Genomic DNA, 21495 nt, shown 5'->3' on the forward strand with positions numbered 1-21495 from the left:
CGCAGTGAGCTCCGCCCAAGCGCCAAAATCCAGGCTTGTGTGGCGCAAGAGGCAGCTAAGAAAGGAGCATGCGCTGTGTGGTCGGATGAGAATGTCCAACCCCAACCACCACCACCACGCAAGTTAACTAAGGGCGCATTCCACCCTGTTGTCAATGGAAGTCCCCAAGCAATCAGCAGCAGACCCAGACCGGAAGGAAGGATGAGTCTTTTAATAGAAAAACACACGTGTAACAGTAGCAACACAATCTCTAGCAATCCAGATGAAGAGCCAGCCTTCAGTTCTTCACCTTGGGGGGCGGCCTGTGAGAGGAAGATGAGGGGCATCAGAGCTTGTCACCACTTTAGGGGCACTCCTAACAAGTACTGAACCATGTGGCTCTGGGGTGCAGGGGCCAGGAACATCTGTCCTGTTGGAATACTGGGCCCCCTGCTCACCTGTATACACCCACGACCACAGCGTGGTCTCTTTCATATGGCTCTAGGGTCAACTGTTCCTGGGGTTTCATGTTTTCCTGTTGCATTTTTTTCACTTCAGAGGCAAACACTGCCTCGGCAGATGCTGTGGAGTCAATGCAATTAGCCTGCAGAGGAGAGAGGAATTGAAGTCTGCAGCAAGGCTTTGAGCTATTTGCCCTTTTCTATGCTCTTTAAATTAGAAGTACTTGTTTTTACTGGAAATGGTGAAACTCAAGTTTTGGAAATTTTCAATTTGGTCTGGATTTGGAACAGGTAGCCTTCAACAGAGTCCTATTATCTAAAAGCCAGTGTTTAAATTTTACACTCAGGGCTTTTTTCCCCCTTCTGCTTCCTCTTTAACAATAATAATGCAGCTGAGAATATGAAAATAAATGTAGCAAAAGGCTAACAAAATGGTGAATCTGGTTGAAAGGCACATGGCAAAATTCTCTATTTCAAACTAAAATGTTTTTTAAAATGCAACCAGCATTTACCTAGTATTTATTCTACACCAGGCTGTTCTAAAACACTTCACGTATATTAATTTAATCCTTATATAGACACTAAAAATTGGACTAATATTTCTATTTTACATATATAGCATTTTCATTTTACAAGCACACAGATTAAGTAACCTGTTCAAAGTCACACAGCAAGCTGGAATTCAAACTCAAATTGTCAGAGTCAGGGATCATGCACTTGACCACTACATTCTATTGCTTCTTTAAACCCAAAGCTGCTAGTTTTGCAGACATTATTCATCATCTGATATTTGACTCAGGCCAGGGAATGGCTTGTAGGGAGCTGTGTGGGGATAAAGGCTGAGAATAGACTGACTGAATTAGGGGGGATGAAGGCTCCCTTGTTTTGACTGGCTACTTGGCAGTTAATGATAGAGAAGATATTCAGACTCCTCCAAGACCCGCACCTTAATGGAAATCACAAAGTGTCCTCCATTACGTAGGAAGGTGTGGGCATTCAGGGCTACAATCCTGGTTTGGTCTGGCTGGGCCACATCGGCAAAGATCACATCCACCATTGCTAGGGAGAAAGAAGTGGCAGTTAAAAGCTGGGTCCACTGATCTTCCCAGCTCCTCCCAGGGGGCCTGCAGGTTCCTGGCAGTCTTCCCTGCTTCCAGTCTCACTTCCCCACACTGATCCCCCTTCCCTCCACGGTGCCCCCAAGATGGGTCCAAACCCAGTCACATCATTCACTCACGCCGCTTGTAACCCATGGTTGCCACCTACTCTGTGCCTAGCCCCGGGCCGGGCGTGGGGGACAGAGAGACGAGTCAAACCCGGACCCTACCCTCGAGACGCTCCCGGGTCTGGGAGGGGGTGGGGTGGGGTGACAGAAACGTCATCAAAAGGCAAATAAAGGTGAGCACTTACAGGCAAGAGTGTCTGCAGGATTGTCAGATGAAAACAAGTTGCAGGACAAGGGGTATAGTATAGGTACATGGGAAAAAACTTCACAGGAACCAGCAGAATGCAAAATAATATTTTTAAGGCAGTATGATTAAAAAAACAAACTTAAAAATATGGGAAGATGTTGTAATGAAACTAACTTTTTAAAATTTGAAAAAGCAGACATCAAATTGTTCATATGTTACCTCAGAGGGTAATTTATAAAGAATTCCATTTTTACATCTTGCTTCTGAATATTTTTTAAAAAAATCAAAGTAATTGATATTTACAATGGGCTCCTCTGGGCCAGGCCACACTCAGTTTGTGCTTTCTGGGTTATGATCTCACTAGAGGACGAGGAGGACCTCTGAAGGAGGCTTTTTTTGTTGTTGTTGTTGTTCTTACTCCTCACCCAAGGATATTTTTTCCATTGATGTTTTTTTACAGAGCGTGGGAGGGAGGGGGCTGAGAAAGAGAAACATCGATTTGTTGCCTCCCTGCACCTGCCTGAGGATTGAAACTGCAATCCAAGTATGTGGCCTTGATTGGGAATTGAACCCATGACCTAACCACTGAGAAACACCAGGTAGAGCTGAAGGAGGCTTGTCTATATAAGCCAGGGGCAGTGTAAAAGTACCATATTTTAGAGGGAGGAAGGAAGTATGGGGCAGCCAAGGCCTAGGGAGAGGGGCACGAGATCAGAGGAGAGGAGGCTGGCATCTAAAGGTGCCAGAGACCCTGAAGCAGGTCTACCATCTTCACAACCTCACCTGGCTCCCCCAACCCTTTTCATTCCTGCAGTCTCAAGAGGCCTGCTCATTCATTCCAATTCCATCCAAATTAGGGCCCTGGCCTCTTCCAGGAAACCTGGAGTGGCCTATCCTACCCAACCTGGGCCAATCTCTGATCCCTCACCAATGAGCATGCGGTATTTGTGTGGGTGCCGAGCATCTTCAATGACAGGAATAATGTTAGTCCTCTTCTTGGCCAAGTTAATGAGGTCACGGCCAGAGCGGTGGGAGAACTCAACTGCATAGACCAGACCATCCTAAAATAAATCAAATAACAATAATGATACTAGTTCTCATGTATGGAGCACCTACTTTGGGCCCATACACTGCATGCAGCATATCTTCAAATCCCCAAATCTAAACTCTACCACTTAACAACTATTATTATTATGTTCATTTTACAGATGAATAAACTGAGGTCCAGAGACACGAAGTCGCTGGCCGAAGTTTATTCCCTCCCGCTTTGCCTGATCTGAAAACCCAAGCCCCCAACACAGGCTTAAAAGCAGGAAGCTAGTGCACAGAGATGAAGTCATAACAGCTAAGAATATCTGTAATAGACCAGGCATTGCTCTAAGTACTTTACAGGAATTAACTCATTTATCTTCACAATAACCCAATTTTCCAGAGGGGTAAACTGAGGCCCAAAGAGATTAAATAACTTGTGAAAGTCATGTCACTGTTAAACGCCTGCACCAGAGTCTGGGTTTTATAGGCTCTGTAATGTAGATGAGCTAGAGGTCATGAAATGACATGCACAGGTACCCTCTAAACAGGGAGCTTGTACAGCCACACCGAAATGCAGGCCCAGAAAATGAGATTTGTTCTTTCAAGAGAAACTAGAAGATCAGATTTTGGGGGCATAAATTTTTTAAAAGAACAACTAAATCAAGTAGTCTGGTATATACTCAGTAGTCTGGTTTATACTCAGTTCTGGGCCTGGCTAACAATGGTGACCCAATGTCCATGCCCCTTGGCCAAGAACTCAGAAATGAAGTTGAATGAGGCTTTGGAGAGCAGATAGTTCAAGCTGCTTCTTTTACTCACAGGCACTCTAGCAGGGAAAGGCCTAGCTCCATGCCATACAATGCAGGGAAGGATCTAGGGCCTCTGACTCCAGGTTGGCAGAGCAGCAGCCTTCCTCTCCCTCCTACCTCACCACCAGCCCTTACTCATATCCATCCCCATAACTTCATTCACTCACCGGGCCTACGATGTCAGAGACATGAGAGACGGTGGTGCCCGAGGCAGCCCCAAGGTAGAGCACCTTGGCCCCTGGTTTGATGTGGATTTGGTCCACACCGCCCAGGATTGCTGCTGCCAGCTTGGAGCGGAAGGGGTTCCAGGCACGGTACTCGATTTTATCATCTCCCTCCTAGGCCAGGAGAGATGGAATAGAAGTCAGTGCCAGATTCTTCTACAAGCCCCCATTGTCCTTAACCCTAGGGCCCTCAAAAAACCTCAATCACTGTATAAGAAACAAATGTGGGTACATATCAGTGACCTCAACATATGCAGTGTCTGCCTTATAGTAGAAGCTACTAACTCATGGAAAAGGGGAAACACCAGACAATAAACACAGAGACAAGATCATACCAGATCTACACATTCCTTCCACAAACATTTGCTGTGCCAGGACATACTGTGTGCAGACCCTATATTAGGCACTGGGGATACATAGTTACCGAGACAAAGACCCGTGCCCTGAAAGAGTAAGTATGTAATGAACTGACTAACACACACAGTTGACATAGTAGCCAGTAACAGGCACTAAGGAGAAAAGATCAAGCCAGAAAAGTAGATATGACGTATGGGGAGCAGGGCGAGAGACAGGTGAAAATGAGAAAGGGTGGCCAGGGAAGAGCCAAGAAGCAGACCTGAAGAAGATGAGGGGCCATTCAAGTTATCTTGGGAGGGGGAGCTCATTCCAGGTGCCAGGAAACACAGCAGAAAAGCCCTGAGGCAGGAATGCGCCTGGCCATAAAGAAAATGACATGGGATAATAGGGAAGGGGGCCCTGGCCTGTGTGACTTGGTTGGTTGGGCTTCAGTCTCATACACAGAAAGGTTGCCAATTCAATTCCTGTTCAGGGCATATTCCCAGGTTTTTGGCTCAACACTCAGTAGGGGTGTGCAGGAGGCAGCCAATCGATACTTTGTTCTCACATCAATGTTTCTCCCTCTTCCTTCCTCTCTCTCTCTGAAAATCAATTTTAAAAAATCTTTGAAAAACAGGACGCCGGAAAAACCAAGATGGCGGCATAGGTAAACACCTAAACTGCTGCCTCGCACAACAATTTCAAAACTACAACTAAAAGACAGAACGGACACCATCCAGAACCACAGGAAAGCAGGCTGAGTGAAAATTCTACAACTAGAAGGAAGGAGAAAAGCTCACAGAGAATTGGAGGTACGGCAAAGGGGCTTTGTGTGCGCAGAGAGGAAGGGCGGCTGAGAGCCTGGCTGACTTTCTCTGGCGGAAGGGGGAAGGAAGCCTCCGACCGCACTGAACCCCAGTTCTGACTGCACTGAACCCCAGTTCTGAGCGAACCCCTGGGGACCCACGCTCTTACGGGGGGAGTCTGGACTCTCGGGCGGAGACTCGGGAGCCGGGGAAGGCGGAGGACTGAAAGTGCGCCCGCGCCGGTGCACACAAGGGCTGCGGAGGTTGCCGCGGGCTTTCCCTGGTGGAGGGGAGTCAGAGGCTCCTGACGGCACTGTGCCCCAGTTCTGACTGCAGTGAACCCCGGTTCCAGGCGAGCCCCTGGGGACCCATGCTCTTGTGGGGGGAGTCTGGACTCTCAGGCGGAGACTCGAGCTGGGGAAGGCGGAGGACTGAAAGCGAACGTGCGCGCAGGGGCGGGGCTGACAGGAAGCCAAGACTGAGGCTCCACCCCATCCAAGCTGAGCACAGAGGCTATTGCAATTTGGCAAGTCTAATCCTATAGGGCTGTCTCCAGCACCGGGCTTCTCCCAGCATAGACACAGCTGATCCTTACAGCCAACTGACCCGGAGGTCAATTCTTCCCAGTGATACCAACAACAATAAAGACTTAATTACAACAAGGCTGTACACACAGTCCACAAAGGGGTGCACCAAGAGTGTCCACCTCAGGTTAACTGGGGAAGCAGACCCACTGGGCCATATTGGAAACCTAGCACAAATATCTACCTAAGCAACTCAGGGAATCAATGAAAATGCGGGGTCAAAGAATCAGATCACAAACGAAAGAAATGGAGGAAAACAAACGACTGGATATAGAATTCAAAACCACCGTTATAAGACTTTTTAAGAATATCCTAGAAAAGGCCGATAAATATAACGAGACCCTCGAAGATATGAAAAAGGACCAACTAGAAATTAAACATACACTGACTGAAATAGAAATAATGACCGAAAACTTCCCCCACCTGGTGAAAGAAATAGACTTACAAGTCCAGGAAGCCCACAGAACCCCAAACAAAAGGAATCCAAAGAGGACCACACCAAGACACATCATAATTAAAATGCCAAGAGCAAAAGACAAAGAGAGAATATTAAAAGCAGCAAGAGAAAAACAGTTAATTACCTACAAGGGAGCACCCATACGACTGTCAGCTGACTTCTCAACAGAAACTATGCAGGCCAGACGGGAGTGGCAAGAAATTTTCAATGTGATGAATAGCAAGAACCTACAACCAAGATTACTCTACCCAGCAAAGCTATCATTCAGAATTGAAGGGCAGATAAAGAGCTTCACAGATAAGAAAAAGCTGAAGGAGTTCATCACCACCAAACCAGTATTATATGAAATGCTGAAAGGTATTCTTAAAGAAGAGGAAGAAGAAAAAAGTAAAGATAAAAATTATGAACAACAAATACATATCTATCAACAAGCGAACCTAAAAATCAAGTGAATTAAAAACCTGAGGAGCAGAATAATCTGGTGAATATAATAGAATCAGGGGCATAGAAAGGGAGTGGACTGATAATTCTCAGGGGGAAAGGGGTATGGGGGGTTCATGAAGAGACTGGACAAAAATCATACACCTATGGATGAGGACAGTGGGGGGGAGGTAAGGGCAGAAGGTGGGGTGGGAAAGGGGTGGAGGGGAGCTATGGGGGGAAAAAGGAGAAATAATTGTAATAATCTGAATAAAGATTTATTTAAAAAAGAAAAAAAAAAAAAAAAGAAAAACAGGACGCCCTAGCCCAGTGGTCGGCAAACTGCAGCTCGCGAGCCGCGGTTTGCCGCTCTGTTGACTAATGAGTTTGCCGACCACTGGGATAGGGGCTTAATCACAAGGAACAACAACAGCCTATAATTATTGGAATCAAGAGTCTAGGTCAGTGGTCGGCAAACTCATTAGTCAACAGAGCGGCAAACCGCGGCTCGCAAGCCAGTTGGCCGACCACTGCCCTAGCCAGTTTGGCTCTGTGGATAGAGTGTTGGCCTGTGGACCAAAGGGTCCCGGGTTCTATTCCAGTCAAGGGTTTGATTCACGTACCTCGGTTGCAGGCTCCTCCCTGGCCTAGGCCCTGGTCAGGGCTCATGCAGGAGGCAACCAATCAATGTGTTTCTCTCACATCGATGTTTCTCTGTCTTTCCCTCTCTCTTTCACTCTCCCTAAAAATAAATCAATGGAAAAATATCCTCAGGTGAGCATTAACCAAGAAAATAAAAATAGGGCAAGAGATAGGCGGTGAGGGCTGTTTTTGACAGACAGGGTAGTGAAAGGTGGCCTTTGAGAAAGACAAGGTGACACCTGACCAGACACGCTGGTGTAAAAGGGAACCAGTCATAAATAGAGCTGGGAGACGAGTATTCCAGGCAGGGGAACAGCAAGGTCATTGGGCTAGAAGATAGTCAGGGAGACAGTGGGAGGAGGTGAGGACAGGGAGTGGCAAGGGGAAACGGGAATGTGAAGAGCCTTCCAGGCCACACCTGGAACATTAACCTGAAGGCAATGGGAGTCATAGAAGGCATGTGGGGAAGGAAGTGCATGATCTGACTTATGTATTAAGACAATGCCCTCGCTGTCCCATGTAGGACACATGGTGGAGGCAGGGAGACCAGTAAAACATCAGCTGGTGCTCTGGTGGCTTTGAGATGGGCCCATGTCTCACCGAAATTGAGACTCTCTTTTCTCCATAAACTGATTCTCCAGGGACCAGATTCTTGGTGACTAGGGCATCTTCCTTTCCACGACAAATGAAGACACCTAAGTGAGGGGATCAGAACAGCGGTGAGGACTCTGGGCCCCACCCCACCCCACCCTCAGCAGGTTCCTTGCCTTCTTCACTCACCCTCATGCCGGTGAGGTTCCACCATCACATTTTTCCCTGACTGATTTCCTCTTTTTCCTCCCCTACCACGACCCCGGTTGCCACCAGACTGGAACCCGCCACCTACAAGGGAGAGACCCAGTGAGAGAGGGAGACCCCACATTTATTCCTATACCACCCGCCAAGCTCAGGGAAAGTCTCCTCCATCACATCTCCCAATCTCACTCACCTCTTCCTCCTCCTCCTCCTCGTCCACGGCCTCTGAAGCCTCCACCACGACCTCGGCCCCCACCAAAGCTGCCTCGGCCCCCACCAAAGCTGCCTCGGCCTCCACCTCGACCCCCACGGTCACCAAAGCCCCCTCGGCCACCGAAGCCACCCCCACGGGGGCTGAAACCTGTAATGGAAACAGAAACAGGAATCAGGGCAAGGAAGCTGGAAAAGTTACTCCTACACCTCACAATTCTACTCAGGAGAGAAAATGGAGAAACATGTACCAGGCAGCATGTACATGAATGTCCACAACAGCAGAAAAATCAGGACTAATTCAAATGTCCACAGGCACAACAGACAAAAAAAGGAAAAAAAGGGAAATATTTACAATAAAAATTAAAAGGGCCTATAGCTACCCGCCAAAGATAGATAAATCTTAGAATCAAAATGTTAAGTGACAAAGCAAGTCTAAGGAAACCACATCTACAATAATAAAAGAGAAAGATGCAAATTGACAGTACCTCTGCGACGCCCACAAGCCAACCAGGAGTGAGTATGCAAATTAACCCAACAAAATGGCGGGTTAATTTGCATGCGCAGGCACAGAGTGAAGACTGAAGGCTCCACTGTGGCCCAGGTCCTGGAGGAAAACCAGTGCCAGCAGCCAGGGGAAGGAAGGCCTATTGCATGAATCTTCGTGCAACTGGCCTCTAGTTCAATATAATATCCTTTCTATAAAGTTCAGCAACTGAAGTGAAACAATGCTATGCTGTGGTGACATATGTGATAATCCATGTCCCACCTCCATTCCACAAGAGTCAAGGGATGATAATGCAAAACCCGTGATACTGAGTAATGGGAGGGAGAAATTATGGGGTTAGGATAGGGGAGGGGTACATAGGTAGATAAAGCTTACTGTCAATAATCTGTTCCTGGCTGAATGGTAGATTCACAGAATTCATTCTCTATTCAATTAGAGGCCCGATGCACAAAATTTGTGCACTCGGAGGGGGTGGTCCCTCAGCTCAGCCTGTGCGCTCTGGCAGTCCAGGAGCCCTCGGGGAATGCCACGGAGGTGGGAGAGGCTCCTGCCACTGCCACTACACTCACCCAGCTTCTGGCTCACTGACCACCATGGGGAAGCTCCTGCATTGAGCATCTGATCCCTAGTGGTCAGTGCACGTCATAGCGACTGGTCATTTTGCATATTAGCCTTTTATGATATAGGAGAGTAATTAGTCTGCAGAACACTGCATGCGTGTGTGTGTGTGTGTGTGTGTGTGTGTGCGCGCGCGTACGTGCGCGTGTTAGTGTATGCACACTTGCGTGTGCTCCCTGGTGTGGTAGGGTCATCCAGATCCTGGAAACATCTTCCTATGCCTACCCTTGTATCTGGAACAAAAGTGCCAACACCCAAACAGAGGGGAGCTCGGTGTGATGCCTCTCCTGCTAACTGATCTCCTATTTCCAAGATTGCAGAAGTCTCTACCAGCTCAGGGAAAAATAGAAGAAAAAAGAAAAACAAATTGTGTTTTATGGATGGGCAACAGTTCATAAGCAGTTTAGGGCTTATCAACAGAATTGAAAGTTTAAGGGAAAAAAAAAGATTCAGAGACTTATTTTCATCATTCAGGATAGTGCAAATGTTCTTCACTTCACTGAGCACAAAACAATGTTTGAAGCAGACAGACTTTTGGTGCTAACAGATTCAATATGTGACTTTTGACAATTTCAAAAGCTCTTTATTGACAGTCAGAAAAATCGCAAATTATAAAAAGTAGTATAAAGATTAATGTTGATTTAAAATAATCTGACTTTAGCCCTGGCTGGGGTATCTCAGTGGTTAGTGTGTCAGCCATGCACTGAAGGGTCTTGGGTTCAATTCCCTGCCTCCCTCCTCTTCCACTCTCTAAAAATCAGCCCACCCGTGTGGCTCAGTGGTTGAGTGTCGACCTATGAACCAGGAGGTCATGGGTTGCAGCTTGATCCCCAGTACGGGGTATGCAGAAGGCAACTGATCAATGGCGCTCTTTCTCTTCATTGGTGTTTCTCTCTCTCTCCTTCCATTCTGAAATCAATAAAAATATATTAAAGATAAATAAAAATCAATAGAAAAAATATCCTTGAATGAGGATTAAGAAAGAAATTAAAAATAAATAAATAATCTGACTTGATATAAACTATTCAATAGCAAACTTGCTAATGTTTTTGTAAAGGTACATTATATTCACTTTCTATGAAAGCTTCATGCATCTTAATGGCACTAAAGATGAACATGTACAACTTCTTAATAGCTATTCCTAATAAATCATTAAAAATTAACGGTTTCAAAACTTCTACACATAACCAAGAATTGTTAACCTTCTTTCTTACCCTCTCTCTCAGACTACTGTCCATGTGGCAGCTAATGATGCCCTTTTTAAAACAGGGCATCAGATCTCATCAGTACCCTTCCCAAATCTCTTCAGTGGTTTTCCATCACATTCAAATGAAATCAAAATTCCTTTCTCTGTCTTTTTTTCCCTGCTGCCACAGAGCTGCGCGGAGGCTTGGGTGCGTTAAAGATTTGGCTCTACCCATAACCCACCAACATGGTCGAGGAAGGCATTGCTGCTGGAGGTGTAATGGACGTTAATACTACTTTGCAAGAGGTGCTGAAGACTGCCCTCATCCAAGATGGCCTAGCGCGCGGAATTCGCAAAGCTGCCAAAGCCTTAGACAAGTGCCAAGCCCACCTTTGTGTACTTGCATCCAACTGTGATAAGCCTATGTATGTCAAGTTGGTGGCTTTGTGCTGAATACCAATTCAACTTAATTAAGGTTGATGACAACAAGAAACTAGGGGAATGGGTAGGCCTCTGTAAAATCGACAGAGGGAAAACCCCTTAAAGTGGTAGGTTGTAGTTGTGTGGTGGTTAAGGACTATGGCAAAGAGTCTCAGGCAAAGGATGTCATCAAGGAGTACTTCAAATGCAAGAAATGAACAAATAAACTTGGCTTTTGTTTATAAAAAAAAAAAAAAAAAAAAATCCTTTCTCTGGCTCCAAGCGTCTTTAAAGCAGTAGGTCTCACCTTTGCCTAATCCCTGAAACCTAGACATTCTAATTGTCTTGGGTGAGAGCCTGGGTATGGGAGCCTTTTTTTTTTTTTTTTTTTAATATATCATTATTGATTTCAGAGAGGAAGGGAAAGAGAGATAGAAACATCAAATGATGAGAATCAGCAATTTGGTGCCTACTGCACTCCCCCTACTGGAATCAAGCCCACAACCCAGGCCTGTGCCTTTAACCAGAATTGAACCCAGGGCCCTTTAGTCCGCAGGCCAATGCTTTATCCACTCAGCCAAACCAGATAGGGCCTGAGTATGGGAGCTTTTTAAAGTTGTCCATGTTATCTTAATATGCAGCCCAAATTGAGACCCAACATCACAGGGCCCTGCCTTCTGCTGAGTTTTCTGACCTCACTCTCTTTATGCTGGGCACTATGTTCTTCCTCCCCAAGAACAAACTCACTTTCCAGCTTTTCAACCTTTAACATCTGCTGTTTCCACTGCCTGTATCCTGTGAACATTTGCTTGGTTCACCCACTCCTTCACTGTACTCAAGTCCTTGATTAAATTTTCCTTCTCTGGCTTCTTTCTTTCTTTTTAATATATTTTTTTTATTTCAGAGAGGATGGGAAGAGAGAGAGATAGAAACATCAATGATGAGAATCATTGATCGGCTGCCTCCTGCATGCCCCACACTGGAGATTGAGCCTGCAACCTGTACATATGGCCTGACTAGGAACTGAACCGTGACCTCCTGGTCCATAGGTTGATGCTCAACCACTGAGTCATGTTGGTCCTTTACCCCACTTTCTTTTTTTTCCCCTAACAATTACCATCCACGGCATTTTTTTTTTATTTGACTGATTTGAGAGAGAAAGAGAGAGAGAAAGAGAGAGGGAGGGAGGGGGAGAGAGGGAGAGGGGGAGAGAGAGAGAGAGAGAGAGAGAGAGAGAGAGAGAGAGAGAGAGAGAGGAAAGGAGGGAATAAGGGAGAGATGGGGAGGCAGGGAGATGGATATATTATTTATATATTCATTGGTTGATTCTTGTATGTGCCCTGACTGGGGATTGAAGCCGCAACCTTGGTTTATCGGGATGATGCTCTAACCAGCTGAGCTACCCAGCCAGGGCCTCATCCATGGCATTTTAAACATTATTAATGCCTGCTTCCCCCATTAGAACCAAGTCCAAAAGAACAGGGATATTTAATTGTTTTGGTCACCACTGCATCCCCAGCACCCTGCATAACATCTGGCACAAAGTATAGGCTCCAGAAGTATTAGGTACACCATCTGCTGATGATTCTTAAGCCTCTGGGTTCTGCTTCATGGAGAAACCAGCCACTCTGTTCAATCAAGAAGCAGGAGATCAGATGGTGATCAGAGCCCTGGTTCCTCTCCTCAAGCAGTTCATGTATCCCACACAAGGAGATGGCCACACCATTTGCAATCCTAGAGAGTAGAGAAGGTTCCTGGAAGCCTTGAAAACATCTCTAAAACAGATATGGAGATAATGCAGTGCCCTCTTCATAGACTTGAAAAGATTAAATGACAACACACATAAAACACTCAGTATACTGCCTAGCACACAGTGTGAATATTATTCAAACTTAAGGCAATGAGTCCTCCCTCCTACTTGGAGAAACCATTAGGTCTAAGAGACTCTCTACTCAGGCCTGACAGAACAGAGGCCTGGAAAGTAGGGGCATGGCATGGAGTACAATTGGGCATGAGAGTAAACTTTTAGTCCTAGACACTCAAAACCTATCTTGATCCATTTCAAATCCTGGGGCTCTTACAAAAAATGTACTGAAATTACCCACTCCTCACCAAAACACTAGTTTGCACACACTTCTTCTAGAAGTTTTGGGTAGGGGATCCACAGATACCCCCCCTCCCTGGTTTAAAACTGTTCTCCTCCCACAGCCTGACCCATCTCAAAAATGGCAACTCTACCCCCCTTCCAGTCACACAGGCCAAAACCTTTGGTTATCCTTGACTCCTCTCTCACACCCACATACAAGCTGTTGATTTTGTCTTTAAAATCTATTACCAATGGTAGCAATTTGTCGCCAGGTTGATTGCTACTGACTGCCCTGGTCCAAGTCACATCATCTCCTTGTAGATTACAGCACCCAACTTCCTACTGATGTGCCTGTTTCCACTCTTGCTCCCCTAAAGTCTTTTTACAGAGGATCCTTTAAAAAAACAAGTGTCAATCAAGTCTGACTGACATCAGGTCCTTGCTCAGAATCTTCCAAAAGCTTCCTCTCTTATTCAGACTAAAATCCCCACTGAAGAGCTGACTCCTGACAACTTCTACAACTTCATACCCAAACATAATGAGGGGAAGGGTTGGGAGGAATGTGTAGCCTCCATTCCTGGGAGAATCAGATCACAGGATGCCTGCGGCAATGCTAGGGTCTCAGTAGAAGATACACATCCTAGCACTTCCCACCCCACTCCATCAAACCCGGAAGAAAAAGAGAACTTTGAAGGGGACATGGATCCACAAATCCCCCTCACCATGTGACCCAATCTCTCCACAGGCTGGGGGGGTGGGGGGGGGGGAGTGTCTGTAGCAGAAAACAGACCCTTTTGGTCACAAGTGGGGAGACTTCCCCAATTCCAGTGGAGCAAGTTGGAGGGATGGGCGCAGGCTGATTGAGGAAGAGCTGAGATACCAGGAATAAGGATCCTAATGTTGTTCCCCTTGAGAAAAAATATAAACATAACAATTGGAGCCAACACTATATCTCAAGCACTGTGCTATTTTTATCAGCTTTACTGAAATATAATTGACACATAACATTGTGTAAGTTTAAAGTGTACAGCTTTTGATCTGATACACTTAAATACTGCAAAATGATTACCACCCAGTGCTATTTTTTCTTAACAAGATCTTACTAAATTGTAACTGGGCGCCATTTTCTTGATGAGAAAACTGAGGCACAAAGAGGTAAAACCACTTGCCCAAGGTCACACAATAAGTTAGAAGCAGAGCCAGGATGAAAACTTTGAACTGGGGCCTTTCTGCTGTCAAAGCCAGGGCTCTCAGCATTCCACCATGAGGGTGGTGGGGTGGGATCATCATAATCTGGAGAAAAATAGGATAAATAAAAGCACTCCTGCCCTGTGACTATCTCCCTCCCCGACCCGCTAATCCTACCCTGGACTTGTGAAGTTTCCTCACCGTGTACTTGAGAATCACTAGGCCCACGATCTCCACTCCATCCTCAGGGACCCGCCCCCTTGGGAAAAAGTAGAGCGGGAAAGTGGGCCAGAGGGAGACATACAATCAAGCCGGGAGTCCTCATCGTCTCTGGCCCCCTCCGAGAAGATAGTGGGTTGGGGGCCAAGGGGACGGAGGTAGCGGCGGCAACCGCCTCCTAGACTCAGCTCTCGGAGACTACACCTCCGAACCAAGAGAGATTCCCAAAAGCGAAGCCCGGAGAGCTCCGACCCCAGACGCCTGGACCCAAACTCTAGGGTCACTAACACCGACTGCTGTCCGGGTCCAATATCCAAGAACCTAATCAAGACCTCAGTGAGACGAGTGTCATGACGTTCAGGACGCCCAGGCCAAAGACTCTCGACACACGACCGTGACCTCCGAAGCCAGTCACAAACTCCCACACCTGAACCCTGGGCTCAGAAGTGACCACAGCGCGGAACCAAGACCCTCTCCCACACGACACGGAACCAGGACTCCCTTCCCGCCGCGGACCCGGACCTCAGAACCCCTGCCTCCAGGCCAAAGCCCCGAACCCCATTCCCGCCGGGCTCCAGTCCCTGACCTCCAACCCCAGCCCCGCCCCGCACCTGGCTTCATGGCGAGAGCAGAGCTGCGCGCGTCAGGTTTCTGCGGAGTCCAGAACCCCACGAGTAAGGGGCTTTTGCACGTGGAAAGGAGCGCACGCGCGCGGCGACGTACGGCGTGTGATGCAATCACGTAATCCCGCCCCTTGGGGCCCCAGCCCCGCCCAGATCCTGAGCTCTGTGGGCGGGGATGCCTGAGCTCAGGGCTTCCGGACTCCCGGGGCGCTATCTCTGCTTGAGCAGAGACTCTGTTCCATGCTTCCCCCTTCACTGGTTTGAGCACTCCAGTAATCAGGGCTCATCCCTAAACCTTCGCGTGGGCTGTCTCCTCTGCCCCTCTTCTCTAGTCCTAGTTAACTCTCTAAGGTCCCCTCTACACCCAAACCCTTTCCCTGACCATTTCCATCCTCAAGAACGTGGACCGACTCTGGACTCCCATTAATACATTAGAAAAGCATTAACTTTGCGCCTGTCTGTACCAGACACTTTTCTAGGTGCTGGGAATACAGTGGTAAACAGGACACGCAAACCCTCACTCTCCTGGAATTCATTTTCTTTCGTGGGCGCACCTGCTCTCCCCGCCCCGCCACCGTCTGCAGCCCTGCGTTTCCTTCCCCTTTCCATTCCTGCGTCTTTTTCTTGTTCCCTTTCTAAATTTCTGTTTCTCCTTTTGGCCTGTCTGCATGCAGGCCTGCCTTCCTCTCCCTCTCCTTTCTTATCCCCTCCTATCGTATCCTATTCTACCCCAGGCCTTGCAGCTGCCTGAGCAGAGGGCAGGGACGCAGCCTGCTGATCCGGTGGTGACATGACGCTGTAATGAATAATTTGCATGTTTCTCTATTATTAGTATAGATTAGTATAGATAATTGATTTTAGAGATGTGGGGAGAAAGAGAGAGAAAGAAAAACATCCATGTGTGAAACATCTAAGGCTGCCTCCTGCATGCCCCTACTGGGGAATCAGCCCAAAACTCACACACGTGCTCCCACCAGAATGAACTACAACCTTTTGGTTCAGGGGAGGGAGGACGCTCAACCAACTGAACCACACCAGCCAGGCCTGGAACTCATTTTCTAATGGGGAAAGAGACACCAAACATGTTGATTGTGATAAGCAATACGGGTGCTTTGGAGAAAATAACAGCAGGGAGGAGGACAGGGACCACTGAAGGAGGAGTGAAATTTCTCATGGGATGTCCAACAAGCAAAGAGCTAAAGGTGGTGAGGAGTGAGGCAAGCTCTTGCCTGGGGGAAGAGAGTTCCAGGCAAAGAGGATTGCAGGTGCATAGGCCCTGAGGCAGGAAAGGGAAAGAGGGTTGGAGAAACAGCAGTGTGGTTGGGGAAGAGTGAGCAGGGAAGAGTGGGAGGAGATGAAGGTAGAGAGGTAACAGACATTGTGTGCAGCCTCCTGGGTCATGGTGAGAACTTTGGCTTTTACTCTGGGTGAGATGGACCTATGGGAGGGTCATGAACACAGCATAAACATGATCTGACGTGGGGGTCACTCTGGCTGCATGTAGGAGTGTGGGAGTAGGGGTAAGTATTGAGAATTTTGTGCTTTGTAGTATTAGAATATTAATATTCATGCTTAAATTCATTCCACAAATCCAAACAGTGCTCCTATGAGAGGTTACAAATAACCTCCAGGAGAATCCACTGGTCTTTCATTGCTGTTTCACTCGTACCTAGAACAGGGCCTGGCACAGAGTGAGTGGGTGTTCAGTGGTGTTTTGAGTTCTCTGGGAAGGGTGTTCCAGAGCACAGAATCATTCCTGAAAATTTATTAAGATGGAAAATCTGCTGAGTTTATTCTAGATTTCTAGGAATGGTGTTATAATTCAAATGGCTCTGATCCAGGATAATGGTCCATACTTATGAATTTTACTGTTTGCCTTCCAATTAAAACTTTTTTTTTCCTTAAAGGACAAAAATACTCAGTACAGTGCAGATTTAAGGTTGCCAGGATTCTGGAATCCTGGCACTATCTCCTGGCTTGGAGGTATTTCACCTGCCAACATGCTCCTCAGACCTGAAATTAGCACTCTCGGTGAGTAATTAGTGGGCCAGTCCAGTGGGGGAGACAGACCGGTCCCCAGACAGTATCAGCCCAGAGTGGTCAGGACTGGAATGGGAAAGATACAGGCAGAATGGTTAAGGCTGGGATGGGGGAGGCACTGAGGGCTTTTCCAAATATCTCTCCATAGCCTTAACTCCTCTGAACCCTCCTTTGCCTTCCTTCTCTCAACACATCCTAGCTCTCTCCTGAAGACATGTCTTTTATGCAGCCCTTCTAAGCAGGGGCTGTTTTTCTCCTCCTCAACTCTCATGCCCAACGGGCCTTAGATGGGATAAGATCCTCCTCCCTCCTCATTGCCACTTCTAAACCATTCACTCTCTCTCTTCTCTAAATCCCTAATTTTGAAGCTTATACATACTATAGCACCTTTTCCCATTCTTTTCGCCTGCTCTATAACCTCCCAAGTCACGTCATTATTTAAACTCCAGGCTCACTGCCACTAAAGCTGCCCCTATTATAATTCTTGGTGATTTCTAAATATCCTTGACTATTCTGGCCTCTTGGTGCCTTGACTTCCTCTCCTCTAGAGATCTTGTCATGCACCCAACCCTTCCTTCTCACAGTCACACCTGGCCTTTGTGTGGGGGACTCAGTGGTGACTGTGGCAGCCCAGAGGTCCCAACCAGGTTGGGGAGAAAGACCCATTCCCAGACAATAATGGTGCCCAAACTGCAGCCCCTATGGAATTTTAATTACATGTATCTCACTGTCTGCCCTTCACTCCTGTCTTTCCAGCTAACTCCCTCTAAAGCTATTGTTCCAACAATCACAGTCCCAACAATACATTAGGCTAACCATCTTCTCCCCGGCCCTCACCCCCTCATGACCACACTACCCAGCCTGGCTCCCACCCATCATCATCCCACCGCCCAGCCTGGCTCCTACCCATCATCATCACCACTCCTTTGCTCACACAACATATTCTTTTCTAACTTGGTCTTTTTCACCCTAGGAAGTCAACTTTCCTCTGCACCTGCACCCTGGCAGCTGAATGTGGATGGAGAAAAACACGCCCACTCTGACTGGTCTTACCTTGTACTCATGACCACAAACCCAAGTGGGCCCTAATGCTGCCCAGCCTTTCCAGCACATGTCCCTAATCCGTTCATTTTCCCATGTGATTTCCCCCTATTAGTTGTATTGGTAACCTGTGTTAATTTTTAAGCACTTTATTAAGATACAATTTACTTGTCATAAAACCCACCTGTTTCAAAAGTACAGTTCAGTGAATTTTAATGAATTTATACAGTTGTGCAACCATCACCACAATTCCATTCAGGACACTTCCATCATCGCATTTTGTACAAATGGAATCATACAATATATAGCATCCTGTGTCCAGTTTTTGTTGTTTTCATGTTCCATGTTGTTAAGTGTATCAGTAGTTCATTCCTTTTATTGCTGAGGATTCCATTGTATGGATCTATCACATTTTGTATATCTGTTCACCTGTTGCTGGGCATTCGAGTTGTTTCCAGTTTGGGGATTATTGTGAATAATGCTGCTATGAACATTCATGTATCCTCCTATCTAATAAAAGAGTAATATGCAAATTAACCATCACTTCGACACAAAGATGGCAGCACCCATAGCCACAAGATGGCAGCACCCAGTCCTCTCAGCCCCGCTGGAGTCCTGCAGTCCCAGGGGGTGGTCGCTGAGAGCAGGGTCTGCTTGGCTGTTGCCCACAGCGACCTGGGAGTGGCCAAGCGGGCCCCACAGACAGCAGAGAACCACGGAGAGCAGGCCTAAGCTGTCAGTAGGACATCCCCTGAGGGCTCCTGGATTGGAGAGGGTGCAAGTTGGGCTGAGGGACCTTCCCCCTGCCCCCATGCACGAATTTCGTGCACCAGGCCTCTAGTACAGATATACGTGTGGACATAAGCTTTGATTTTTCTTAAGAAGAGTCCCAGGAATCAAATGGCTGAGTCCTGGGGTAAAAGTATGTTCACCTTTTTAAGAAACTGACAAACTGTTTTCCAAAGTGGTTGGACCTATTTCTTGAAAGATTATTTTACACTTTCGCCTCTTTCAAAAACCTTCTCCTGCCCTGGCTGGGTGACTCAGTTAGTTGAAACATTGTCCCATACACCAAAAAGGTGTGGGTTCCATTCCCAGTCAGGGCACATACCTAGGTTGTAGGTTTGATCCCTAGTTGGGCGTGTATGGGAGGCAACTGATAGATGTTTCTCTCTCTCTAAAAAAAGTCAATAAAAAAACATATCCTCATGTAAGGATTAAAACAAAACGAAACAAAACACCTTGGCCTAGCCAGTGTGGCTAAGTGGTTGAGCATCGATCCATGCACCGAGAAGTTGTTGGCTCGACTCCCGGTCAGGGCACATGCCCTGGTTGCAGGCTTGATCCCCAGTAGGGGGTGTGCAAGAGGCAGCCATCAATGATTCTTTCTCATCATTGATATTTCTATTTCTCCCTCTCTCTCTCTAAAAAATTACACAAAACAATAAAAACATATTTTTAAAAAGCAACCTTCCCCTCCTCTGTTACTCCTTATCTGATGACCTTGCTTCCTACTTGAATGAGAAGGTAGAAGCAATCACAAGAGAACTTCAGTATCCTCCTATCTTCATATCTACAAGCCAACTGCACCTATTACCTCATATGCTGTAAAAGAAAACTCTTTCTGTCTTCATACATTTCACTATGACACCAAATGTGAGAGTTTTCCACACCAAGCAATTCTCCAAGTCTCTTCAGACTCCAACTGGTGTCCTACAATTCAATTCAACCTAGACACTAACTACCCGAACTAGCATTAGTTCTTACAGTTTGAAGGCTCAGTTCCTTAAGATTGCCCCACTTCAAACACCAATGGCAGTCCAAGTCACCCATACTTCTGACCAGCTGGCTGTAAATCAGTTTTCACAACCCTCTCCTCTGTTTGGTAATTTGCTAGAACAGTTAATAAGACACAGGAAAATGATTTACATACCTTTACTGGTTTCTTATAAATGATACAACTCAGGAACAGCTAAATGAAAGAGATGCACAGAGCAAGGTGTGGAGGGAGCAGCGTGGAGCTTCCATGCCTTTTCCAGGAGTGTCACCCTTCTAGCACCTCAATGTGGTCACCAACCTAGAAGCTCTCCAAAGCTCATTTTGTGTAATGAAACATGGGAACAATTGGTTCAATCACTGACCATTAGTGATTAACTCACCCTCTCTCCCTTTCCCAGATGTGGCAGGTGATGTAAGTTTCAGCCCTCTAATCATGATTGGTCTTTCTGGAGAATTTTTCAACCTAACACAAGACATCTCAAATTGAACACATAGTAGGTGCTCAGACATATTTATTGAATGAAGAAATGGCCATCGCAGAGTCCTAAGGATTAGTGTTGCATACACATTTCAGTGAAAAACTAAATGAGGACCAAGTATTCAGAACTCTTCAGAGGCTATTATGACTGGGACCTTCATGACCTGATTAAAAATATTTTAGTACCCTAGCGGTTTGGCTCAGTGGATAGACCGTCGGCCTGCAGACTGAAGGGTCTGGGTTTGATTCCAGTCAAGGGCACATGCCCGGGTTGTGGGCTTGATCCCCAGTAGGGGGTGTGCAGGAAGCAACCAATCAATGATTCTCTCTCATCATTGATGTTTCTATCTCTCCCTCTCCCTTCTTTTCTGAAATCAATAATAATATATATCCATGCACGGGGTGGGGTGGGGGCGATGGATGTCCCTCAGCCCAGCCTGTGCCCTCTTGCAGTCCAGGACCCCTCTCGGAGGCCAGGACTGCTTGCTCCTTACCGCCTGCCTGCTCACCGCTCCTTGCCACTCAGCTTGCTCCTCCTTAGTGCTTCCACAGAGGTGGGAAAGGCTCCCGCCACCACCACTGCACTCTCCAGCCGTGAGCCCAGCTTCTGGCTGAGCGACGCTCCCCCTGTGGGAGTGCACTGACCACCAGAGGGAAGCTCCTGCGTTGAGCATCAGCACCCTGGTGGTCAGTGCGCATCATAGCAACCAGTTGTTCCACTGTTCGGTCAATTTGCATATTAGGGTTTTATTATATAGGATATGTATATGATATTTTACACACACACACACACACACACACACACACACACACACACACATATTTTAGCTCCACCAGCATGGCTCAGTGATTGACCTATGAACCAGGAGGTCATGGTTTGATTCCTGGTCAGGGCATATACCCAGGTTGCAGGCTCTATCCCCAATGAGGGGCATGCAGGAGACAGCCGACCAATGATTCTCTCTCATTGATGTTTTTATCTCTCTCTCCCTCTCCCTCTCCCTTCCTCTATGAAATCAATAAAAATATTGTTTTAAAATATTTTAAACAAAATTTTAAATCCTACACAAAAGTAGAGAATATAAGAAACCTCCACTTACGTATCACACAACCACAACAATTATCAATAATTTGTCAGCCTT

At 46.7% G+C, this 21495-nt stretch overlaps 1 protein-coding gene and 1 pseudogene across 2 annotated transcripts; one reads left to right on the forward strand and one right to left on the reverse strand.

Annotated features, from left to right (window-relative positions):
* Positions 1 to 196: 196 nt before the first annotated feature.
* Positions 197 to 15119, reverse strand: FBL (fibrillarin). The gene is made up of 9 exons (XM_080645641.1): positions 15004 to 15119; positions 8151 to 8318; positions 7943 to 8044; positions 7763 to 7857; positions 3861 to 4031; positions 2781 to 2913; positions 1387 to 1499; positions 438 to 583; positions 197 to 302 (listed from the first exon to the last, which is right to left on the reverse strand). Exons 1-9 carry the CDS (start codon positions 15011 to 15013, stop codon positions 278 to 280), a joined length of 963 nt encoding a protein of 320 aa, XP_080501767.1. The 5' UTR covers positions 15014 to 15119; the 3' UTR covers positions 197 to 277.
* Positions 10726 to 11117, forward strand: LOC308236218 (small ribosomal subunit protein eS12-like; annotated as a pseudogene). The gene has a single exon. The product of its transcript is annotated as a small ribosomal subunit protein eS12-like (transcript).
* Positions 15120 to 21495: the final 6376 nt, after the last annotated feature.

The sequence above is a fragment of the Plecotus auritus genome, assembly GCF_963455305.1.
Source record: "Plecotus auritus genome assembly, chromosome: 10".
NCBI lineage: Eukaryota > Metazoa > Chordata > Mammalia > Chiroptera > Vespertilionidae > Plecotus > Plecotus auritus.

Bases quoted from the DNA above. Each gene is read 5' to 3' on its own strand.
- FBL (XM_080645641.1), bottom strand. The intron at 8,045-8,150 runs GTGAGTGAGATT...TCTCCCTTGTAG, and splicing joins AGGAGGAGGAGGAGGAAGAG to GTGGCGGGTTCCAGTCTGGT. The intron at 4,032-7,762 runs GTGAGACATGGG...CTCCTGGCCTAG, and splicing joins AAAAGAGAGTCTCAATTTCG to GAGGGAGATGATAAAATCGA.